The sequence below is a fragment of the Protopterus annectens genome, chromosome 9.part0, assembly GCF_019279795.1.
Source record: "Protopterus annectens isolate FY-2018-M chromosome 9.part0, PAN1.0, whole genome shotgun sequence".
NCBI lineage: Eukaryota > Metazoa > Chordata > Ceratodontiformes > Protopteridae > Protopterus > Protopterus annectens.
In genome coordinates, this window is record NC_056743.1 from 1,261,572,359 (window position 1) to 1,261,596,280 (window position 23,922).

Consider the following 23,922-nt stretch of genomic DNA (forward strand, 5'->3'; position numbering starts at 1 on the left):
CCCAGCTTGAACAGATCCCTCTTTCTCTTTATAGTAGGCAGTAAGAGAATTCTGGCCTGTTTATTTTGTTTATGCACTCTGTTCTCATCTTTTTTAAGGTGTGACAAAACATGCTCTTCTTTCACCTTTGTATCTGAAGTAGTTTTGTCCCACTTAAATCCTTGTTAAATTTTCTGTTTCCAGCTTCACTTACTGCTGTAGTTGCTTCCTTTCTTCCTTCTTGGTATATTCCAGCCCCTTCATATTAGGTTTAGTAAAGACTAAAATATATTTCTGCTGCCTGTTTTTTAATTATTGATTCTGTCCTAATGATATTTTAGTTATAATTCAGCTATATTCTCAGACCAGTTTGGAGATGAAATGTTGAATCTGAAGTAGGAACTTCATTTGTCAGCAACGTTTGGGATACGGATCCGATCTCGGATCCGAGCCGGCAGCGTCTACCACAGCATAGATCCGAGCTCCTAGCTCCTCCCTTTACCCATAATCCTCTGCCTACCCTGACTGACCTCAGATCTAGTTTGCCGCTCTTCAAGCAACAGCTAGATTCCAGAGCTCTTGGCAATTTTGTGAGAAAACAGTTTTTTCTTTCTTATTCTTATTGTGTGGTTGTGTGCGTGTTAGGTTTACCCTTAACACTAAAACTTCTTACTTAGCTTAAATTTTAATTTAAATTTTTTCCCCCCCCCCCGCTGTGGTGGGCGTGTGTGTGTGTCTTGAGTGTAGGGGCCTAGTGAGTGTGCTTTACTTTAGTTATGTCGGAGGCCCCTAAAGCCATTTTTTCTAAATGCACCGAGTGTGGTCACAAGCTTTCACCGGCTGATGGCCACACTCGGTGCGTTAGGTGCCTTGGGGTTGAACACCTCTCTTCGGGTTGCGTGATTTGCGTGGCGTTCAACCCCAGGGCACTTAAGGATCGGAGGTCGAAGCTGGTTCTGGCGGGCCTTTTACCCCCAGACTCTGCTTCGGCCTCCGGTACTTCAGTGACCGCTACCCCCTGGTAGCTGTCACTCCTGCCTCCATTCCTCCGACCAGGACTCAACCTCTCGCTTCAGCTCCGGAGGATAGGGAGTCCAGGAAAGAGAAACAGAGGGAGAAGCACCGTAAGCGGCGGGCCGAGGACTCTTCATTGGCCCCGCCCACCTAGAGGGCTTCTCTGTCCAGGTCTTCTCGGTCTCCTCCTCCTCGGATCCGATCCCCTTGTTTCTCCCCAGGACCCGAGGAGGAGGTGACCCGGTCCCCGTCGAGGTCATCGAGGCGGCACGCCAGGTCGGCCTCGGTGGCCTCCTCGAGGTCCACCTTTAGCATGTCAGATACGGACATGGACCAGATGATGAGGAGATTCATCCAGGCCCAGATGCAGATGGGAGTGCTCTTGCCTCCCCCCGCCGGGGGGGAGCTTGACCCCTTTTTTCTCCCCTATTGCTCCTTCTCCGACCCGCATCCCGGGTTCGGAGCGCTCGGAGCCGAGCCACGTTGGATCCGGGGGTGGGTCGGAGCCGACCGTGCTGGGCATGTCGGCTCCGACGGCTCCCTCGGGTTTGTTGGATCCGACCTCTCTGAACCGTGGGCCGAGCTTCGGATCCGAGGGATTCGGTGTGCTTTCGGCTCCGTCCCGGTCAGAGCACACTGGTCCCTTGGATCCGACGTTCTCGGCGCCGGGTCCGATCCCTGCTTCGGATCCGAGTGGGAGTCGGGTCTCGGATCCGTCAGAGAGCGGCTCCCCCTCGGCTTTCGCTGCGGTGGAGAGGGCACTGTCAAGTGCTTACAGGCCTCCGGTCCTGGCTTCAGTTCCCTCCTGCACTCCTTCTCATCTGGTCCTGGCTCCCCTCATCCGGCCCTCGGGGCAGCCTACCTCAGCGCCTCTAGGAGTTCCAGTGGAGCAAGATACAGCCCGTGAGGACTCCTTGGAAAGCCCCCTCGAGGAGGTTCCTCACAAGGCGATGTGCAAGAGGAGGCACATAGACTCCCCTGAGAGTCTCACCGAAGATACGGACTTAGATGAAGGGGAAGGCTCCCCTAGGTCACCCCCTGAGGATGTCTCCTTCGGAGACATCATGGAAATGCTCAAAATCAGGGGTGGGTGGTCTGCCCCCAAGGCTTCCTTTGATGAGTCCGTATTCCTTGAGGTGTTTGAGGCAGGACCATCTACCTCTTGGGTGTCCCCTCCACCCGACCCCTTGGTGGATCTCATATCCACTAGGGTTTGGAAGGAACCGGACACCATAGAGCCAATCCCCAAGCGCCCGGACAAAATTTTGAGCCCCCCTGCAGAGAGATCACACTGGAGCAGAGGTCCCCCTGTGGATGCCATGTTGGTGGCTGCAGCCACCAAGAAAGAGTTGGCTCAGGAGAGCCCCACGGTTCATCCTCCGAGCAAGGAGTCTCGCGCGATGGACCGTCTTGGGAAGCGGGCCTTCAGTTCAGCGACCTTCTCTGAGGGCCTTGAACTACATGGCACACGTTATACGGATGCAGCGGGATCTAATTAAAGAATATGCTGCTTCCCCCCCAGGGTCCATGTCAGAGGGAGACAAGGATCTGTACTCCTCCCGAATGGCCACCCTCCGCTCTATTTCTACCACCTCTATGCAGTTTTGTCTCCTGCTACGGAGGGAGCTGCTAGAGCAGGCGGAGTCGGGCCCGTCATGAGGAGACGGGCCTGGCTCCATCACTGTGACTTCTCGGAACCCTTTAAGGCGTCATTCGCGAATGCCCCTTTTGATGGTTCTGCACTGTTCGGCAAAACTGTTTGCGACACTCTTGTCCAGAGCGAGAAAGACGGGATGACTTTGTCTGCCGTCTGAGTCCACTTCTCTGCGCCCCAGTGGTCCTTTTCCAAGATCCAAAAGGGTCAGAAGAAGATGTGGTTCCGAAAATCGCATCAATCCCAGTCTGCTCAGGACAACCAGCCCTCTCGTGGCAGAGGAGGACAGGGAGGATGCCACCCCAGAGGCAGAGGGGGTCCCAGGAATTTTGGGTCCAGAGAACCGTTCTCTGAGAGGCCCACGCAGAACCCCTGAGGGGTTGCCCGGCTGCTCCACTCTGGAGGCAGTCGGGGGGCGTTTTTCGAGGCACCTAGCAATGTGGGAGTCCATAACAACAGATCGCTGGGTGCTTCGTATTATATCCAGAGGTTTCCAAATTCCCTTTATTTTAACCCCCAGAATCAGAGGCCTCCCCGACGTACCACCCAGTCAGAGGGAGGCGGCTGCTGCAGAAATTCAGCAGCTTCTGTGAAAAAGAGCCATCCAGCCCGTCCCCCCAGATCAAATCGGATCAGGGTTTTACTCCAGGTTCTTTCTGGTGCCAAAAAAGACGGGGGACTTGTGGTCCATCCTCGACCTCTCTCTCCTAAACCTGGTGGTACCCAAAGAAAAGTTCCAAATGTTCACGTTGCAATCCGTCCTCCCCTTATTGCAGGAGGACGACTGGATGTGCTCCATAGACCTCAAGGATGCGTACTATCACATTCTAGTGGACAGGTGTTCCAGGAGGTTTCTCTGCTTCTGGCTGGGAGCCAGACACTTTCAATTCAGGGCCCTCCCCTTCGGCCTCACCTCAGCCCCCAGGGTGTTCACCAAAGTCCTGGCTATAATAGCGGCCCACCTGAGACTCCAGGGAATTCAGGTCTTTCCGTACCTGGACGACTGGCTCCTTACTGCCCCAACAAGGCATCTACTTTACTCATGCAGGGACTATTTCCTCAGTCTGGCTCCACTATTAGGATTAACCATCAACATGACCAAATCCTCTCTGATCCCTACACATGTGTTGGATTTTATAGGGGCGAGACTGGATTCCAGACAGATGCTTGCGTTCTTGACTCCAGATCGGCTTCGGAACCTGATGTTGCACATGCAGGCCATCCTTCAACTGCAAACTCCTTTGGCGGAATTGGTCCTGAGGGCTTTAGGATCTATGGCGGCTGCAATCCCTCTGCTGCCATTGGCCTGGCTGAACATGAGGGTCCTGCAGTGGACCCTCCAGGTACAATGGTCCCTGTCTCGCAACCCCCTGTCTCATCCCATTTCCTTAAGCAAGGTTTGCAGAAGGTCACTCGTGTGGTGGCTCCAGTCCCCCAATATCCACACGTTACGTCCCTTCTCACTACCACTGCCAGTCGACACAGTGACCATGGACGCTTCTCGCCTGGGGTGGAGGGGGGGCATTTTTCAGACAGGACAGTCCAAGGCACGTGGAACGACGTAGAGATCTCTTTGCATATCAACGTCCTAGAAATGAGGGCGGTGCTTTTGACGTTGCAGGCACTACACAGCTCTCTCCTGGTAGGGACGATTGCAGTACAGACAGACAACATGTCAGTCGTCTGGTACATCAACAAACAGGGGGGAACCAGGTCTTACCCCCTTTGCCGCGAGGCCATGAGAGTGTGGGAATGGGCGATTTCCACCAACCGCTTTCTCATAGCAATGCACATTCCGGGATGGTCCAACATCCTAGCGGACAGGCTCAGTCGTACTATCCTGACTCCTTACGAATGGTCTCTCAACGCTCGAGTTGCAGAGCAAGTATTTGCCCGATGGGGGCGACCTTGTTGCGATCTTTTTGCCTCTCCTTCAAATACCAAATGCAACGATTACTTTACTCTGATCTCCCCTCCGGGGGAGTCCCCGAGAGACTCTCTAGTTCATGCTTGGCCTCCCAGTCTGCTTTATGCTTACCCTCCTCTTCCCCTGATGTTGAAACTATTGCAGAAAACCAGTCAGTTGGGGAGCAAGATGATCCTCATTGCCCCATTCTGGCCTCGTCAGACGTGGTTCCCTTACCTATAGTCTCACCTAGTGTATCCACCATGAATTCTGGATCCCCTCCCGGATCTCATTTCTCACCCTCTCGATCTTCCGACTCCAAACCTGGCCAACCTCAAGCTGACGGCTTGGTTGCTCCAGTTCCACTCCTCATAAGGACTCCCGGGATCTCATCACCTGTCAAAGCCATTCTAGTAGCAGCTCACAAGCCTTCCACCAGGAGGGTTTATCGGAGTAAGTGGAAACGCTTCTCCATCTGGCAGAACACTGTCGTTTAGACCCTTTTACGGCCCCTATAGCGTCGGTTCTAGATTTTCTAACCTCTCTCTTTCACCAGGGGGCTAGTTCTTCCACAGTCAAGGTACAACTTGCAGCAATCTCATACTATCACGTGGGGCAAGAGTCTGGCCCTCTTATCACTTCCAAACTGTGTAAGGCCTTCCTCAAGGGTACCTTCCTCCTTAGGCCTCCAGTCAGAGGTGGTACCTCCATGGGATTTATCCCTAGTCTTACAGGCCTTGACTGGTCCCCCTTTCGAACCGGCGGCCACGGTTGATCTCAAATTTCTTTCTTGGAAGACAGCCTTTTTGGTGGCCATAACTTCAGCCAAAAGAGTATCGGAATTGCAAGCTCTTTGTGTCAAACCACCATATTTGGTCTTTCACCCGGATAGAGTTTACCTCAGGATCAATCCGTCCTTCCTACCTAAGGTGTCTTCAGAAGCGAACATTAATCAATCTATCAATCTCCCAGTGTTTTTCCCCAACTTTCAAAACAAAGGAGAGTACAAGCTGCATTTCTTGGACGTACACAGACAGCTACATTTTTATATTCATAGAACTGCTGATCATAGGCAATCCGATCAGTTGTTTATCTCCTTTGCCAAAAGCAATTTCGGTAAGCCAGTTTCTAAAGTTTCTCTCTCTCGATGGATCTCGAGTTGTATTCTCTTAGCATATCAGAGCTCGGGAAGGCCTGCACCTCAAGGAGTCCATGCTCATTCTACTAGGGCCGTTGCCACATCGGTGGCCTTTCAAGCTAGGGTTCCCTTGGATGACATTTGTTCCGCAGCCACTTGGGCTTCATCTCACACCTTTATCAGCCACTATAAAATAGATGTTGTCTGCCGAGGTAGAGCGTCCTTTGGCTCTGCGGTGCTCCGGAATATCCTTCCATGAAGGCCACCCAAGATTTAGGTAGCTGGGGACTCTGTCCCAAAGGTTGCTGACAAATGAAGTTCCTACTTCAGATTAAGAAGTTATGTACTCACCATAACGTTCCATCTGAGTAGGTATCTTCATTTGTCTTGCAACCATCCCCCCCTCCTTCCCCCTGACCAAAATGATCGTTCTTGAGGTTCTTAGCATCTGTTCCCTTTGGGACACTTTTATCAGCTGTGCTATGGGGCAAACTTGATCTGAGGTCAGTCAGGGTAGGCAGGGGATTATGGGTAAAGGGAGGAGCTAGGAGCTCGGATCTATGCTGTGGTAGAAGTTGCCGGCTTGGATCCGAGATCAGATCCGTATCCCAGTGGTTGCAGACAAATGAGGATACCTACTCAGATGGGACGTTATGGTGAGTACATAACTTCTTATTTTATTTGATCTCCCAGAAGAGAGAAGGGAAGGATAGGGGTTTGTGATGTGTACTTCATGGGGATGATACCAGAGATGTGACAGTGATACCCACCTACCAGGAGGTTGGGCTGTTAAAGGTCAACATCACTGGTGGAAGAGGGTGTCAAAGCACTCACACCACCCCATTGCATGCCAACTTTTTGGGCTGTTTTTACGCATGCTTGAGGTAAGACTTAATAAAATGGTGTTAGCTTGCTGACTGGAAGACAAACTGGTATAAAACACTAACCTCTGCCAAGTCTGGATAATTAACTTTTGTATATTTCAGGTGTTCAGCAAAGCAGTAAGGAATTGCTGAGATTGTACTTGCTCATAGAAAAAGAAGTAGGACAAGTAAACACAAAGAAGTAAGAGAAGTAAACAAAGTAATCAGGCAATGTTGTGTTGGAGCTGCATATAGCTGTAAATCTTGAGAAGCTGATAAGTAGTATACAGACATGTCTGACATTGTATTATTTATTTATTTACATTTGTTGACCGGGATGGTCCGACTGGAGTTATTTCCATTTTCAGCGAAGGCCCGGGGAGAAAAGCTCCGAGACAAACAACAGCATTATAACAATAGTAATAGAAAACAGACATTGTACAAATTGATTTATACAAGGATAGAGGACATTTTCATTGGTAAAAGGTAATTACTTGGTTAAGATAGAAAGAGGTGGTAGGTTAATAGTAACGTTGAGCAAACAAATAACAATAAAGAAGTTTAAGTTATCCCGGCTTGATAGTGTCAGACCCAGTTTAGAGCCAGATGTTCTTTAAGTTTGATTTTAAATGCAGTTAGAGAAGAGAGCATTGTAATATCTGCTGGTAGTAGGTTCCAGATTCTGCCAGCAGTGTTAGCAAAGAGGAGGTCATCAGCTGCATTACAGGTTTTTATTGTTTGGATTAGCAGTTTATTTGAGGATCGTAGTAGTCTTGCATTGCAATAGGGGGTGATGATATTTTTAGGGCAGGTGTATTATCAGGATAAAGAAGGATTTTCTTGGCCATAACTAGTAGGTTGAACTGGAGAAGGCTAGGAAGCTCAAGCCAGCCCAGTTGTAAGAGATTTAAACAATGGTGGGTGTTGTAAGGCAAGCCAGTGACAAACCTGGCAATATGATTATAACAGGTAGAAAGTCTGTTAAGAACGGATTTGTTTACATTTGAGAGAAAGGGAGAAGCATATAGAAGAGTAGAGAGTAAATGTGTGCGAGCAATGGTAATCTTAGCAGTAGGGGTTAAGAAGGCTTTTATTCTGTATAGTGACCCAAGTTTTTTGTTAATAGTTTTAATCACTTGGTTCACGTGTAGGTCAGATTTTAGGTTGTTATCAATAATGACACCCAGAAGTTTGGTTGAGGGTTCAGGGGTAATAATTGTCCCATCCTTTGCTTTTACTGTGAAAGTAAAGGTAAAAGGTTTTGGTGTGGGAGTGAATAGCAGCAGTTTGTTTTTTTTTTTGGGATTTAGCAACAATCGATGTTCAGTGAACCAACTTTCTATGATATTAAAGGTGGACTAGGTGGAATATTCCAGGGCATCAGGGGATGTAGCTGAGCAGATCAGGGTAGAGTCGTCTGCATATTGGATGCAGTTAACGTTAGGGATGACAGCGTGAAGGTTGTTAATAAAGATGGAGGAGAGAAGGGGTCCAAGTATGGAGCCTTGTGGAACTCCTAAGGTGGTGGGTAGTAGGATGGAGAGCTTATTCTGCCAGATAACAGCCTGTTGCCTCCCACTGAGATAAGAGCTAAACCATTGAAGGGCTTTGCAGTTGAGCCTATAAGACTGCAGGGTATGAATCATAAGTTGATGATCCACCATGTCAAAGGCCTTAGAAAGATCCAACTGACATAGTTGCAGACTCTTAATATACAGTATGACATTAGGCTAGACTAAAACACAAGCCCAGTTTTTGTGCTGTGAATTTTAAGTTTGCAGACCCTTCGCTGAGAGTTATGTTTTGTTTTGTTGACTTCACTAAGGCTTTAAGCAAGCAATAATGCCCAACAGGGTGTGTGTTATTGTGGATATAATGCCAACCCAGGGGTATTCTGAGGCCTGTTGCCACAAGTGGAGGGCCTCTACACCCCTGGAAGGGTGTTATTTCCACAATAGCACACATCCTGGAGGGCATCGGTGTGATTCAAGAATGGGCTATCTGTTAAATTGTTTTGTATTTGTTTTTATTATTATTTAATATTTTTGATATAAAATGGTTCCTCCACCTAATGTTTCAAACTTGCTGCAGTATATTAACTGTTGTTGGGAGAAGTACTTCACCTCCAGAGTATAAGTTTGGTTAAGAATTTAATCTCTGCATACATTGCCTCTCTCTCTCTGTTTGACACACACACACACACACACACACACACACACGCACACACACACATACACATATCTTTAAAAACACAAGACTGCACGGAGTTAATGCCAGCCATTACAAGATTCATACCCATACCTCTCAACTATAAAGATTTTTGCAGAATGTCCATGTTTTTTGCCTCATTTTTGTGGTGTCTTCGTCATAAAATTTGAGGTTTGCTTGCTAGTCATTGGAGTTGAAGTTACTAAGTAATGAATTATATTAGTTTCAGACTTTAATATCCTTCAGAAAAATACATTTAGCATAAGTCCTGTTATTACACCAACTTTCTATTTGTATTATAGGAATATTTAAAATATGTCCCTTTGAGCCGTTGCCCCACATTATTTTAGGTTTTATCTGCATTCTTGAGCTATCTGTAGATTAACGCCCTGCTGGAGAACTTTCATTCTGCAGTCAGGGTGCCGATCTACAGGTCACCCATTCTATAAGCTCTGCTGAATGGGGTCTGGGCATAGAATTATTATTATCAAACAACAAAGCTTTCAGGCAAAAAACCCTTTCTCAATGTTTAACACAAGGTATGTTAAAATCACATGTTTAAATACAAGCCCACAATATCATATGACCCGCAGCCATGGTCACATGATTTAACTTAATACAAAATCTCACTAAGGATAAAAATAAAATAAAGTAAAACATACTTATTTATAAATACATATGTATAAGGTCTATCCAAAACAATATACAAAACAACATATATTATTATTATATATTGATAGTATAAAATACAAGTATATACATTCATTTCAGTTTAGTATGTTGTATCTTAGTCAAAACAGGCTTTAATGAAACACTTGCATTCAGGCCTGGGGACACATCTGCTGATAATCTTACAATCCAATCATACTCCCTAAGGTCTAATAAATTACATACCCCCCCCCCCCGATAGACACACTAACAATATCAATAACCCTAAACTTAAAGCTATGGGAAATACCATAGCTTTTAACATGTTTCGACAGGGCATTGGTGTCACTCCCCTTCCTTATGTTGGATTTGTGTTCTATAATTCTATCCTTACGTTTTCTTGTAGTTTTTCCAACATAAAAGGAAGGACAGATTTCACACGTTGCCAAATAGACAACATTACTTGTTACACAAGTGGCAGAGCAATGAAAAGTATATACTTTTTTAGAAACAGGGTGAACAAATATATTCACAGGGTTTGATCCATCACACTGTTGTAGAATATCTACACAACAACTACAATTATAACAACAGAAAGTACCCTTTCTTAACAGGCTAGAAGAGATAGAGCTTGCTCTATCAAAATCCTTATAAGCCAGCATGCTCTTTATTGTCCTCATATTCCTGTAAGTGAAACAGGGTCTATCCCCTACAACCAACTTAACATCATCCTGTTAGAAGAACTTTCCAATATTTCCTAACTATACTCCTAATTGTTGTTGACATAGTATTATAAGAGGTGATGAATCTTAAACCAACCCCATCTAGTGGAGTATTCAACGTTTCATGTACTTCCTGGGACACCTCCAAGAAGGTAGGTTTATAAAGTGTATGTCTATTGGATATAATGTACTCACTAACTTGACGTAACAGGTTAGATGGATACCCACTTTCCTTAAACTCATGACAAGCTTCATTTAGTTGTTTTGTAAACACAACATCATCAGTGTTAAGTCTACTAATGCGGGCCAACTGCGCCTTAATGATGCCTTTAAAGACATGAGGTGCATGCATACTGGACGCAAAAAGATACCTACCAGATGATACTTCTTTTTTAAACACTGTTGTGTTAATAGCATTACCCTTCTTGGTTATTGTTATATCTAAGAAGTTGATGATGCAAGATGAACATTCAAACTTAAATTTTAAAAAGCTTGTTGTGTTATTCAAAAACAGAATATATTCCTCTAACTCAACAAGTGAGCCTTTCCATAACAGAAAACAGTCGTCCACAAACCTTTGATAGAATATCAGGTTATCATTCAAATATCTCTCCCCATTGTTTACATACAACTTCTCCCACTGGAAAAGAACCAGGTTGGCATAAGTATTCGCTACTGGTGTGCCCATCGCCCCACCAGTTTGCTGCAAATAGTATTCCTTGTCAAACAAAAATATATTATTCCTTAATACTAAATCTAACAACATACATATATTCTCTGTATGTCTAGCAGAAAACATGGAATAATATATTAGAAACTCTCTTATGGAGTCCAGCCCATAGTCATTAGGAATTACAGTAAATAGTGATGTGATATCCATCACTACCATATATATGTTTTCACAAGTTTCTACTGATAAATCCATACTCACTTACCAACTCTTAAGTTTGACAAGAAAGTCATTAGAGTCTTTAAGCACTGTATAACAAGTATTTAACAGTGGTTGCAATTGCCTTTGCAAATATAGGGATATGGGTTCAGTAACCCAACCATTACCCGAGACAATAGGTCTCATTGGGGGGTTGTCTTGTGATTTGTGTAATTTTGGTACACCATATAATTGCGGTACAATAGGGCACGGCACAGTAAAGAAGTGAAATAAATCTAGTGAAATGTCATCTGTCAACTGTAATTCATATACACACATATTCACGTAACTGATACATTTCCTTACATCTAATAATGTTATACGCCTAAATGCTATGTTATCCCCCAACAATAATGACACTGATCTCATATAGTGTTCTCTGTCCATAATCACAGTCGACCCCCCCTTTATCCGCCTGTTTTATCACAATGTTTGAATCTTCCCTCAGCTCACTCAATGCAACATGCTCCACATAAGTTAGATTATAATTTTTAAAACGTTTAACTGCATAAGCCTTTCTTATTTCATCTTCACAAAGTTCATTAAAGGCTATAAGAATTGGAGCATAGTTAGGTATGAAGACACTACGTCTTTTACAAGCATTACCATCATATTTATCATTTCTGAAAATCAGCTTCAGCGCTATGGATCTAACAAATAGTTTTAAATCAGTCAACACTCTCACAATGTCCTCTGTACATGTCGGTATATAACTTAAACCCTTCGCAAGGAGCGTAATGTGTTCCTTTCTCAAAACGAAACTAGAAAGGTTTTCAGTACCTGCCATCATCTTCGAGCTATTTTCAATTGTTTTGATGAACTTTCATTCTTCCGCTTACCATCCAACGACACAGCGGGATCCCTCTGCTTGGTTCTACCCCTCGACCTGGATCTAGAAGCGACAACCCGCGCCTGTACCCGTTCAGCTTGTTGTAGCTGAAAGGGTTTACTAAAGAAGCTAGAAAAACTTTTTTGTGACGCTTGTGTAGCGCTTTTACCATCCACATTAGTCCCAATAGCACCATTTCCCGTTGAGGCATTGACGACAGTTTCCATATCCATAGCATGAGATGCAGCATCCGTTGCTATAGGTTTACCAAAAGTTACGTTGTTACCCAACATAGACATCGCCGTTTGCTCTTCATTTGGCGCCAAATTCGAATTTCCAGCGTTCAGCTTAGGAAATACATCTAATGTGTCCAAGGGTTCCTTCTGTGCTGGATATTTTACTGACGTAAACACGCGACTTTTACTAGCACTATTGGATCTTGCTTTTGAGTCCATACAGTCTCCAGCTTTGTCATTTTTCGGCCAAGAAAATATGTTACCAGCCTGATAATCGCCCATGTCACGTAATAACTTCCTTTTCTTCACTGCTTCCAGTCTATCATCTAGTGAACATAATCTGTCCATCATAGATTGATAGGATGATTGCAAGTTTTTGAAACAAGACATTGAAAACAGCTCATCCTCCATAGCAATAATTTCACCCTTTAACTCATTCTCAATGTCCAGAAAGAAATTATTCATCAAGGTCATATAGTCTTGGCTCAGCTTTAAGTTTAGGCACTGCCATTGCTTCAATAGCTCAGGGTAAGTATTTCCGTAGGAGGGCATCTTCCAAAATTAGGTACCAAAATTACACAAATCACAGGACAACCCCCCCCAATGAGACCTATTGTCTCGGGTAATGGTTGGGTTACTGAACCCATATCCCCATATTTGCAAAGGCAATTGCAACCACTGTTAAATACTTGTTATACAGTGCTTAAAGACTCTAATGACTTTCTTGTCAAACTTAAGAGTTGGTATGTGAGTATGGATTTATCAGTAGAAACTTGTGAAAACATATATATGGTAGTGATGGATATCACATCACTATTTACTGTAATTCCTAATGACTATGGGCTGGACTCCATAATAGAGTTTCTAATATATTATTCCATGTTTTCTGCTAGACATACAGAGAATATATGTATGTTGTTAGATTTAGTATTAAGGAATAATATATTTTTGTTTGACAAGGAATACTATTTGCAGCAAACTGGTGTGGCGATGGGCACACCAGTAGTGAATACATATGCCATCCTGGTTCTTTTCCAGTGGGAGAAGTTGTATGTAAACAATGGGGAGAGATATTTGAATGATAACCTGATATTCTATCAAAGGTTTGTGGACGACTGTTTTCTGTTATGGAAAGGCTCACTTGTTGAGCTAGAGGAATATATACTGTTTTTGAATAACACAACAAGCTTTTTAAAATTTAAGTTTGAATGTTCATCTAGCATCATCAACTTCTTAGATATAACAATAACCAAGAAGGGTAATGCTATTAACACAACAGTGTTTAAAAAAGAAGTATCATCTGGTAGGTATCTTTTTGCGTCCAGTATGCATGCACCTCATGTCTTTAAAGGCATCATTAAGGCGCAGTTGGCCCGCATTAGTAGACTTAACACTGATGATGTTGTGTTTACAAAACAACTAAATGAAGCTTGTCATGAGTTTAAGGAAAGTGGGTATCCATCTAACCTGTTACGTCAAGTTAGTGAGTACATTATATCCAATAGACATACACTTTATAAACCTACCTTCTTGGAGGTGCCCCAGGAAGTACATGAAACGTCGAATACTCCACTAGATGGGGTTGGTTTAAGATTCATCACCTCTTATAATACTATGTCAACAACAATTAGGAGTATAGTTAGGAAATATTGGAAAGTTCTTCTAACAGGATGATGTTAAGTTGGTTGTAGGGGATAGACCCCGTTTCACTTACAGGAATATGAGGACAATAAAGAGCATGCTGGCTTATAAGGATTTTGATAGAGCAAGCTCTATCTCTTCTAGCCTGTTAAGAAAGGGTACTTTCTGTTGTTATAATTGTAGTTGTTGTGTAGATATTCTACAACAGTGTGATGGATCAAACCCTGTGAATATATTTGTTCACCCATTTTCTAAAAAAGTATATACTTTTCATTGCTCTGCCACTTGTGTAACAAGTAATGTTGTCTATTTGGCAACGGAGGAAATCTGTCCTTCCTTTTATGTTGGAAAAACTACAAGAAAACTTAAGGATAGAATTATAGAACACAAATCCAACATAAGGAAGGGGAGTGACACCAATGCCCTGTCGAAACATGTTAAAATCTATGGTATTTCCCATAGCTTTAAGTTTAGGGTTATTGATATTGTTAGTGTGTCTATTGGGGGGGGGGATTTATGTAATTTATTAGACCTTAGGGAGTATGATTGGATTGTAAGATTATCAGCAGATGTGTCCCCAGGCCTGAATGCAAGTGTTTCATTAAAGCCTGTTTTGACTAAGATACAACATACTAAACTGAAATGAATGTATATACTTGTATTTTATACTATCAATATATAATAATAATATATGTTGTTTTGTATATTGTTTTGGATAGACCTTATACATATGTATTTATAAATAAGTATGTTTTACTTTATTTTATTTTCATCCTTAGTGAGATTTTGTATTAAGTTAGATCATGTGACCATGGCTGCGGGTCATATGATATTGTGGGCTTGTATTTAAACATGTGATTTTAACATACCTTGTGTTAAACATTGAGAAAGGGTTTTTTGCCTGAAAGCTTTGTTGTTTGATAAAGGTTTTTTTCTCAACGGTTGGTCTTACTTTTTATCTTGTTCATATACAGCAGTGTTTGTTACCATAGAATTATTATTGCCAGGTGGTATATTGGGAGCTGCAGTAAAGCGCATTTGTTTCTGTCATTTAAGCTTCTGAAACCATACTGAATTCTGGCAATGCTTTGATAATGTTGAGTTTTTTTATTTTTAGTTGTCTTCCATCTGTATGCATCCATTTTAGAATGATGAGTAAACAAATGTAACTTATTGTCCTTTGTTATATTAATTGGATTGCTATTCTTAAGCATGCGTTGTGTATGTTTTCCTCTCGTAGAATAGTAGTCCGTTGTCTTTTTATATAATTGTTGCTATTTTGACACATGGCTTGGGTAGCGGTTGAAAAGTGTCTTGTACCAGGCAGCCATCCTGGTATTCAAACATGAAGTAAATAAATAGCTTTCTCTTCTCTCGCATGTAAATACTCACCAAATTTTGGATAATCTGGGAGAGGCCCTGGGGAGATTAACCTTTCCTCCTTATCCCTGCTGGACACTGAAAAGTCTAAAGGTTGACCCTACATGCTTTTTTTTTTCCCACCGCTTTCTTCGACCATTTGACAGAAGACTTCTGTGAGTCTAACAGTGAAGAGAATCTTTTGGGGTGGGGTTGTCTGTCAGCAGCTGTTGCAGGCTTGCTTGGTTAGAAATGTTCTCTATGTGGATCTGCATAGTGGGTTTAAAGTCTAATAGCTGGTCGCTAATGCTAGCTGGCTTAATGCTGGCGTAAGTTGTATATGTGCTGGACCAACAAGAATTGTGTCGGCATAGGGTTGTGTATGAAAAAAAAAACATCCTAAGCCTAATGCATTGGGAGATCAGTTTTAGAAATATCAGTCTAAATGTGCTGATGAAGGACTGGCTGCTTGGATGCACAGTGTTGGGGAGGCAATGGCACCAAGTAATAGGGCTGGAAAAAAGTCAACTCCATATACCTCATTTGAAGTGACATTGGCATTGCTTATAATAGAATGCCACCAGATGACAGAGCTGTGGGTCACAGGCTAAACACAGTGGGCTTTGGCACGTGCACTCTCAGAATTTGCAAGTTGAGGTGAAAAACACCAATAAACAGGCCAAGATGATCCTGGCACAATAGAAAAATTAGACCTTGACCTTCTGGTATGTTCTTCCATGTGGGATATAAACTGAATATTTTTATTGATTTCATGATGTCATGCTTATGTAAATGCTACCATTACTTTTATATCGCAAGTGATAATTGGAGATGCAGTCCCAAACTTGACAGTTTTCCTTTAATAGCAGCAGTTTAAAATGTATGACTGTCCAGTCAGAATAGAATTGTTGCTCTGTTGAAATTTAGAACTAAATAATAAATATTGTTACATTATCTTCAGTATCAGGATATACTTTTAGGTATTTTTTGGCTGTGAATAATATTTGTTACCCTTTCTTTACCAAGTTAAAGGAAATAGTTCCATCTCATATTTGAAAGCTGTTGCCACTAATATTTACATTCATTTAATGTGTTGTAATTTTCTAGTTTGTTTAGTTTATTGGCATCAGAATTTCAGTGTTTCTTCTTAGTGTGTCATTCCATAATTGTTAAACGTTTGCGGATATTAGTTACTTGTTCATTGTATACTGCTTACTGTGGTGATTGCAGTGCCTCACAGCTAACCCAGTCTAGCTACTTGTTGCTGCACTTGAACAATCATAGTGTTACTTCATAGATGCCCTAAGTTGTATGACTGTTTTGCTGAGCTGTATCTGCAGTTTCTTTTTGAATGCATAAGTGGAGTAACTAAATTTAACTTTTCTGCAGCTTGTCTGAGAACCAGTCCCTTCTGAAGATGCCCCCATGGGACAATATGTGGCTTCTTGGTGCCATTTGCCTGTCTATGTCACTGCACTTCCTGATTCTGTATGTGGACCCACTGCCGGTGAGTAAAGCTTTAGATTAGATTCAAAGGCATATTGTGGCATTCACAAAGTCTGTAAGCAAGTTGGACATCTGAGAAATGCAGACATCTTGTAGTGCTTATCTTGTGGAAGGGAGTTTTGAATGTCTCAAAGGATGACAGAGACTTTTTGCCTGTATAAGTTTGAGACACTCAAATGAAATATGCGTGCACTGGTGCATTGTCTTGAAACAGGTGACACACATTCAATTATTGGCTGTTGTGAGGGTACAGGCAGCACACATGCCATGTTGCTTAGATGAGGGATAGATAACTGATGATGTAAATGTGTGTGCTTATTTTGCCACAGACTGGTTGAATGAAAACATTGAAAATTATCTAACCTGAAGAATCAAACTATGTAGTGCAGCTGTTTAACTCCTTTAAACATTAAAACTGAAAAATTCAGTACTGTATACTACATTTTGTTTCTGATTTGTAGGAGCTGTAGTAAGGACAGGCAGTGTAAAGTCCACCTCTCTCAAAAGAGATGTGGTGGAGGACTTTCAAGATGACTGCTCAGTGATCAACAGCTTAACTTCAGCTCTCCCACTGTGAAGGTAGACACTGAGAAAAAGGAGTACCATTGAAATTTTTTTTGGTGGGGGGGGATTAAGTTACTTGGTAGAAAATACACTGCCTAGATACCAGCAAAGAAGAAATTTGGAAAATATGAAAGAAAATCATCCAGAAAAGGTAAAAAGAAAACACTGTCTTGGAAGGATTTTGTAGCTGTTCAGCAAATAGCAGTTCAAAGCTTCATCTTTGATTCAAGAGATGGCTTCAAGTACTTTAGAAGAAAAAATAAGTCAGATGTACTCAGAGCTCATTACAATAAATGAAACATGGGGGGATTCAAGATCGTGGAAGTCCGGTGAACACCCTAGTCGGACCACTACTTCCTTTTTAAGCTAACTTTACAAAAATCGCCATACTAAAATTTGATCAGCAGTACCAAGCTTGGTGAAAATAAATCAACCTTTAGCGAATGTGAAATAAAATATATTGATCAGTTAATACTCCATAAACTTTTAAGTGAGTAAAATCTGAAAATCCAAGTGCACGGGGCCCATAAAGCTTCTGCCGAGATAACGGAAGAGAACAAGCTGAGTCCAACAAAATGTCAAAGATATCTGAAGCCATTGATCTAAAAACGACCAAGACCAAGCTATCTCAAATATTCTCCTGAAAAAGAAACAGTTGTTAAAAGACAGAAAACCATAAAACAGCAAGAAAGTCTAAAATGGTCTACAAAATCAAAAACAAAACAAACTTTTGCCATGGATGACTGAAAACAGCTCTGCTACCATTACAAAGTTCTGTGTTATATATTCAAACTTTCAAAACGTCGAATACCATATGTTCAAAAGTTTGAATATATAATAAAAAAAGAAAAAGAAAAACATAATGGTGCTAGCAGGGGGGCAAGCCCCCCTGCACCCCACGCTCCCCCCCTACTTAAATATACCAACTCCGAGACCGCACTTCAGTGCAGAAAAGGGAAATTCACCCATTCTGCACCGTACGGCTCCATTAAAGTCAGCCTTCGAACTCTTGAAATGTCAATCATATGGTCTCAACCATATGACGTTCAAGCGTTCATTTATTTAACATAGACCTGTTACAAACGGCTATTCAAAACTCCTCCAAGCAGTTAATGAACTTTGGTTCTAAGATTGAGCATATTGCTTCACATCTAGATGAAACAGAAACAAGATCACTAAATAACAAACTTAACATCAAGCAGTGTCATGATGCCCTATTAGAAAAAGATAAAGCATAAAGGATTTACAAGAGAAAAAAAAAACACAGATCTGGAAACAAGAAGCCGTAGAAATAACCTACTGATCAGAGGCATACCTGAAAAATATGAACATGCTCAGCTAATAAGTATGACACATCAAAGCATATGTACACTTTTAGAAAACAAGGCAGTAGCATCATCCATAATAATAGAAAAAGCGCATAGAGCTTTACGTAAATCACTAATAGTAGATAAACCTAGACAAGTCTGCATGAAACTTCTAAACTTCCAAGACATTCAGAACATATTACAGCAAGCCTAGACAAAACAAAAAAAAGTTATACTCTGGAATGGGCATAAAATTTCATTCACATAAGACCTACCTTTGCAAATTAAACTATACAGACAACAACTTTCCCATTTTTGTTCATACCTAATGCAGAGAAAAATCAGATTTCAAGTGAAGTACCCAAATACACTTATTTTCCAATACAAAGATCATAAATACCAAGCATCCTCAGCTAAAGAAGCAAAAACAGCTTTTCTCCACGCTTTCAATGGATTATTAGAAGTTGGTCACTGAATCTAACAAAATGCACTCAGGAAGTCTAACAGTTAAATATGTTCCCAATAATTAACAAAAACAAGTAGAAAATACATCTTACCGTTTCAACGTTCTTTTCACAGGACCTTAAGAAACAGGTAAGAACATCCGTCACTAATCAGCACTCTTAGCAGTTATTCAGACTCTCTAAACTGATCTCTGAGCGAATGGATTGATGAGGCAAATAATCCAATGTTTACAACAGACCGTTGAACTATGTGGAAGTATGAAAAAAGGAACCATAAACTACATCAACTGATCTAGCTACGCAAGTACTGTTAAAAAAAAAAAAAGGGAGAGAAAACAGAATTATAGCTATACTTTCTCAACGCTATTCTAAGCCATTCAGTGTACTGTTTTGCAAACCTTTTTATAAAGCCCTTGTGTGCTGCATTGAGTGGTGGACTATTAAGCAATCTCGGACTTGGTTAACTTCATATTTTTCTCTCTACCTGGGCTTACATGAATGCTATTAACTTATCCAACATCGTTTTTTGCCAGCGCCAGTGCAAATATGTATTTGATATTTTACATGCCATCCTGCGATGGCATAAATTATAAATAACAAGCTGATTGATGAATATACTTAAAACTAGCACGGTTGTAGAAAATAACTTTATCAAGAATGGTTTCAAAGTCCTATGTGTTACACAACTTGTATGCATACCTGAACTACATACTGAAAATCTAAGAGTGGAAAGAAGGAGTGAGGTGAGAAATCAGTATAAATGGAAATTCTAAAAGGAAGATAACTGTGTAAAGACATTATATCATGCTCAATCTACAGAATTAGGTATTTGAAATATGATATGTTGCAGTTCTGCCATCTTATTTGGTTTGCAAGCGAAGAAAGCTAAGTAAAAAGTAAAGATATAATCTTTATGGACAACTTAGATATTTTATATTGAGAATATCACTTAAAATATTTTGTTTGTCTAAACTCTAATATACAGTTAGTTGCATCATGGCGAGTTCGAATCTGCAAATTTTGCTTGATGTTTGTCAAATATTTTTTGCATCAAATTGTAGTGTGAAGTATCTCTTATAATTGAATGTTAATGTGTTATGTTTCTATTGTTCAAAACAAGTGCAGCTTGAAATATGAGGCTTAAAAGATCAAAGGGGAAAATTTTCCTCAGCCCCAAGTATTGGGTAACTCTACCCATACATTAGCAAGTAGATGTTACAGATAGCACATTTGAGACTATAAAACATTACATTTAAATTTACAACAGTAAAATGTCTATGATGAATAAATTTAAGTAGGTATTAAGGTACCATACAAATAACTTTCCTGAAGCCAAGAGTAGCATTCTTGTAGTGTTGCAGGTGGACAAATATGGTGAAAACATGCAAAGTCTGTTCCGTATTATGTTCTCACCAAGTGTAATGTTTCAGTATATAACACAGGCAATGCCATTACTAAAATTTAATCTCTAGTCAAATTAAACGCAAGTCTGTGTAAAAGGTCTTGTAAATACTTAGCAATGTCTAAGTTTCTTTTTTATTAGGAGCATGAAGTGTTGATAGGGTGATAGGATTCTCGACTTTTACAGTTAATAAGGTTAGTTTTTACAGTGTTTTGTATCAACATTAACATTAAAATCTATCAATTCAGAGATAAAATTACTTGTAATAGGTATATAATGACAAGATTTTTTTCTCTCAACTAATTTTCTATTCTCTTTCAATGAAGTTGGTACAGTGGTTCGGCATGAGTTTAGTACTGAAAGGGTCTGGTACTATGAGTACAAGAAACAAAACATATCTATGGCAAAAATCTCTCACAAATACAATGAATAGTCTACTTAGGTCAACTGCTACTATGCAGTTTACAATCTTAAAGTTTTGTAGTCTGTAGACTCATGGAACATAAAGGGGCTCCAAGATGAACAGAAAAGGAAACTTGTTATGTATATTGTATTAAAATCTAAGGCAGATTTAACATTTAGTCAAGAAAACAGATGTTGGCAGATGAATGGGAAAAAGAAATAAATAAATGGATAAAAACAATAGCAGCAGCTTGCAGAGAAACAAACAGTAAAGGTGGGATAATTACAGTCAATGAATCATTTAATGGTCAGATAAGTAGTAGTGAATCTGATACCAAAGGTAGATGGTGTTATTTTACAATTCCAGAATCTGGGATGTCAAAACCAATATTGTTTTTGAATGTCTATGGCCCATCCATAAACCAGCAGGACTTTATATTAGAAATCTATAATATTCTACTGAAATTTTCAAATCACTTATTTGTACTAGGAGGGGATTGGAATCTAGTTTTAGATATGAAAACAGATAGGACAGGGAAAGCTAAAGCAGACAACACCCAAGCATCTTTAGCTTTAAAAGACCTGATCTCTGACTTTAACCTCTTTGACTCTTACTGTTTCAGAGACACTAATGGATATATAAATAACTACGTATAGTATTCACAATGTTGTAAGTCTTGGTTCAGAATAGATTTTTTCCTAATATCAGAATCTTTTATAGATTTGGAAGTTAAATGTTCTATAGAACCAAGATTTTTTTCAGACCATTTGAAAATTACTATTAAGATTAATTGGTTGAGCTGGTAAAATCAGATGTAAAGAAAACAAATTGGTCTCTAAATCCAAACTTCAAAAAAGAGATGTACAACAAGCAATAAAGAATATTTTGGAAAAACTAAATTAAAACCTACATAACAACATACCCTATGATATTCAGTGGGCGATAGCAAAGCTAGAATCAGGGATTTCAGAAAACATCCTAAATGTTAGCAAGGATAATAAATGCCACTCAAATCCCATCTACCCCGGAAATATTCTGTTTACATAAATTGTATAATGGGATAACAAACATAACTGAAACATTTGCAAACATCTACACCCAAATATATGGCTCACATGATTTAACATGTTTCACAATCAGAACATGAAAAATCCCTAAACAACATAATTTTTTCCTAAAATCAATGATGAACGAGAAGCACTAGAAGCACCTTTTACGGCTCAAGAAATATTAATAGTAATAAATAAATTAAAGAATGGTAAGTCTCCAGGTCCAGATGGTTTCATATCTGAATTTTATAAATTATTTAATCAAACATTAATAAAAATCTTACTAGAAGTGTATAATTATATAAGAAAGCAAGGTATTACTGGTTTATACTTAAACACCTCAAAAACAATCAAAACCACAAAAATCAGAAGGCTGGTCAACCTAATAAAACATGCACATTATTAAAACAAACAAAAAAAAAATAGTCTCTTAGCGCCTGGCTGTTAAGCCTTTATAGAGTGTACTTCCATCTACCCAGAAACCCTTTAAATACACATTTCCATTATGCAATTCCATAATTACTCAATTAAATTAATTAAAAATCTATTACAAAAAAACACTTCCAGTTACATTCTTTATTAAGACTTTTGGGGGATAAAGTGCCAAATTTCAAAATAAAAAATGATTCCTGCCTTCTCATTTTGCTTTTTATATCACCTGTACCAAAATATTCATTGTTCACCTGTTTCAAAATAGTTGCATGTAGACCCCATTGTGATACCTTTGAAAATGAAGGGCTATAGGGCTTTCCACCTTACCTTTTTAATGTATGTTCTTTCAATCTTGAAATGTTTCTTTTACTTTCCCCTGTATAAAATTTCTTACATGGACACCTCAGCCTGTATATCACCCCTTCAATTTTACAATCACCTTTTACTTGAAATTTTTTTCCATTGATCTCTGAAAAACTATTTACTATATATTCGCAACATGTGCACATCCCACAAGGAAAAGTGCCCTTTAACTCTTCACTCCTCTTCACCTCAGGAAGACTAAACATCCCATGTGCTACCATGTCTTTTAATACTTCTAATTCTCCTAAACGAAATATGGGGTTGATTACCACTATTAAAATTCAGATTCCGACATTTTCCCAAAATATCCCAATAATATCGAAGACTAATCGGCCTCTCAGAAAATAAAGTATATTTTGTTACAAATAATGTATGTTCCTACCTTTCATTTATGGTCCCCTTCCTTATCATTCCTTTTTACCACTTTGAATGTAACCCTTTTCACATTCGGATACATTTTAATACCTTCACATATAATGTTTCCTTCATATCCCCTATTCATAAACATCTGGATACCCTTTCCTATTTCTTGTTGACACTCATGTTCATCAATACACAATCTTTTTATTCTTAAAAATCCATTAAAGGATATAGATTTCAAGGTATGGGGGTAACAACTTTGTCCATGTAAAATATAATTACATTGCTCAAATTTTCTAAAAATCTTAGTCTTTATCATGCCTTCATTTAAGCCCTCTAGCATAATATCTAAAAAGTTTACTTTTGTACCCACTTGTAGGCCATCAAAACAAATTCCAAATCTATTCCTACGCAGATTTCCCCACATTTTCATGTCCCCCTTTAAAATAAAAATGACATCATCTATAAATCTAAAATATTTTATAACACATTCCTTAAAAAAAGCCATAGTATAAATATAAACACATTCAGATAAGCCAGTAAATAAATTAGCGTACATGGGGGCAAATGCTGCCTCCATGGCCGTACCCTGCAGTTGTTTTTATGTCTGCCCATTAAATTCAAAATATTGTTATTTAAACAAAACATAACCAATTCTAAAATATAATGTTTTTGGAGTATCCCCTAAGAAATGTAACAGTGCTTCCAAGACATGTGCATGTTTGATACTCGTATACAAACTCAACACATCTATCACTATAAAATAGATATTACTAGTCCACTTTATATTTTTGTTTTTTTCCGAAAAATCAAACACATCTCTAATGTACGATGGCAGCTTTACAACTTCAGTCAGTAAATAATTGTGTAGAAAACATGACAAATTGTGGGTAAAATAACCACATGCTGATATAATAAGGCGGTCTGGTGGGTCTTGTAAACTCTTA

At 40.2% G+C, this 23,922-nt stretch overlaps 1 protein-coding gene across 2 annotated transcripts in view; it reads left to right on the top strand.

Moving 5' to 3' along the window:
- Positions 1-23,922, top strand: part of LOC122811983 (sarcoplasmic/endoplasmic reticulum calcium ATPase 2-like) — a 1,984,788-nt gene that overhangs the window by 1,837,449 nt on the left and 123,417 nt on the right. For both annotated transcript variants that reach the window (XM_044084186.1, XM_044084187.1), the window contains exon 20: positions 16,515-16,632. In XM_044084186.1, the coding sequence (XP_043940121.1) occupies positions 16,515-16,632 (118 nt within the window). The remainder of the gene's footprint in view (positions 1-16,514; positions 16,633-23,922) is intronic.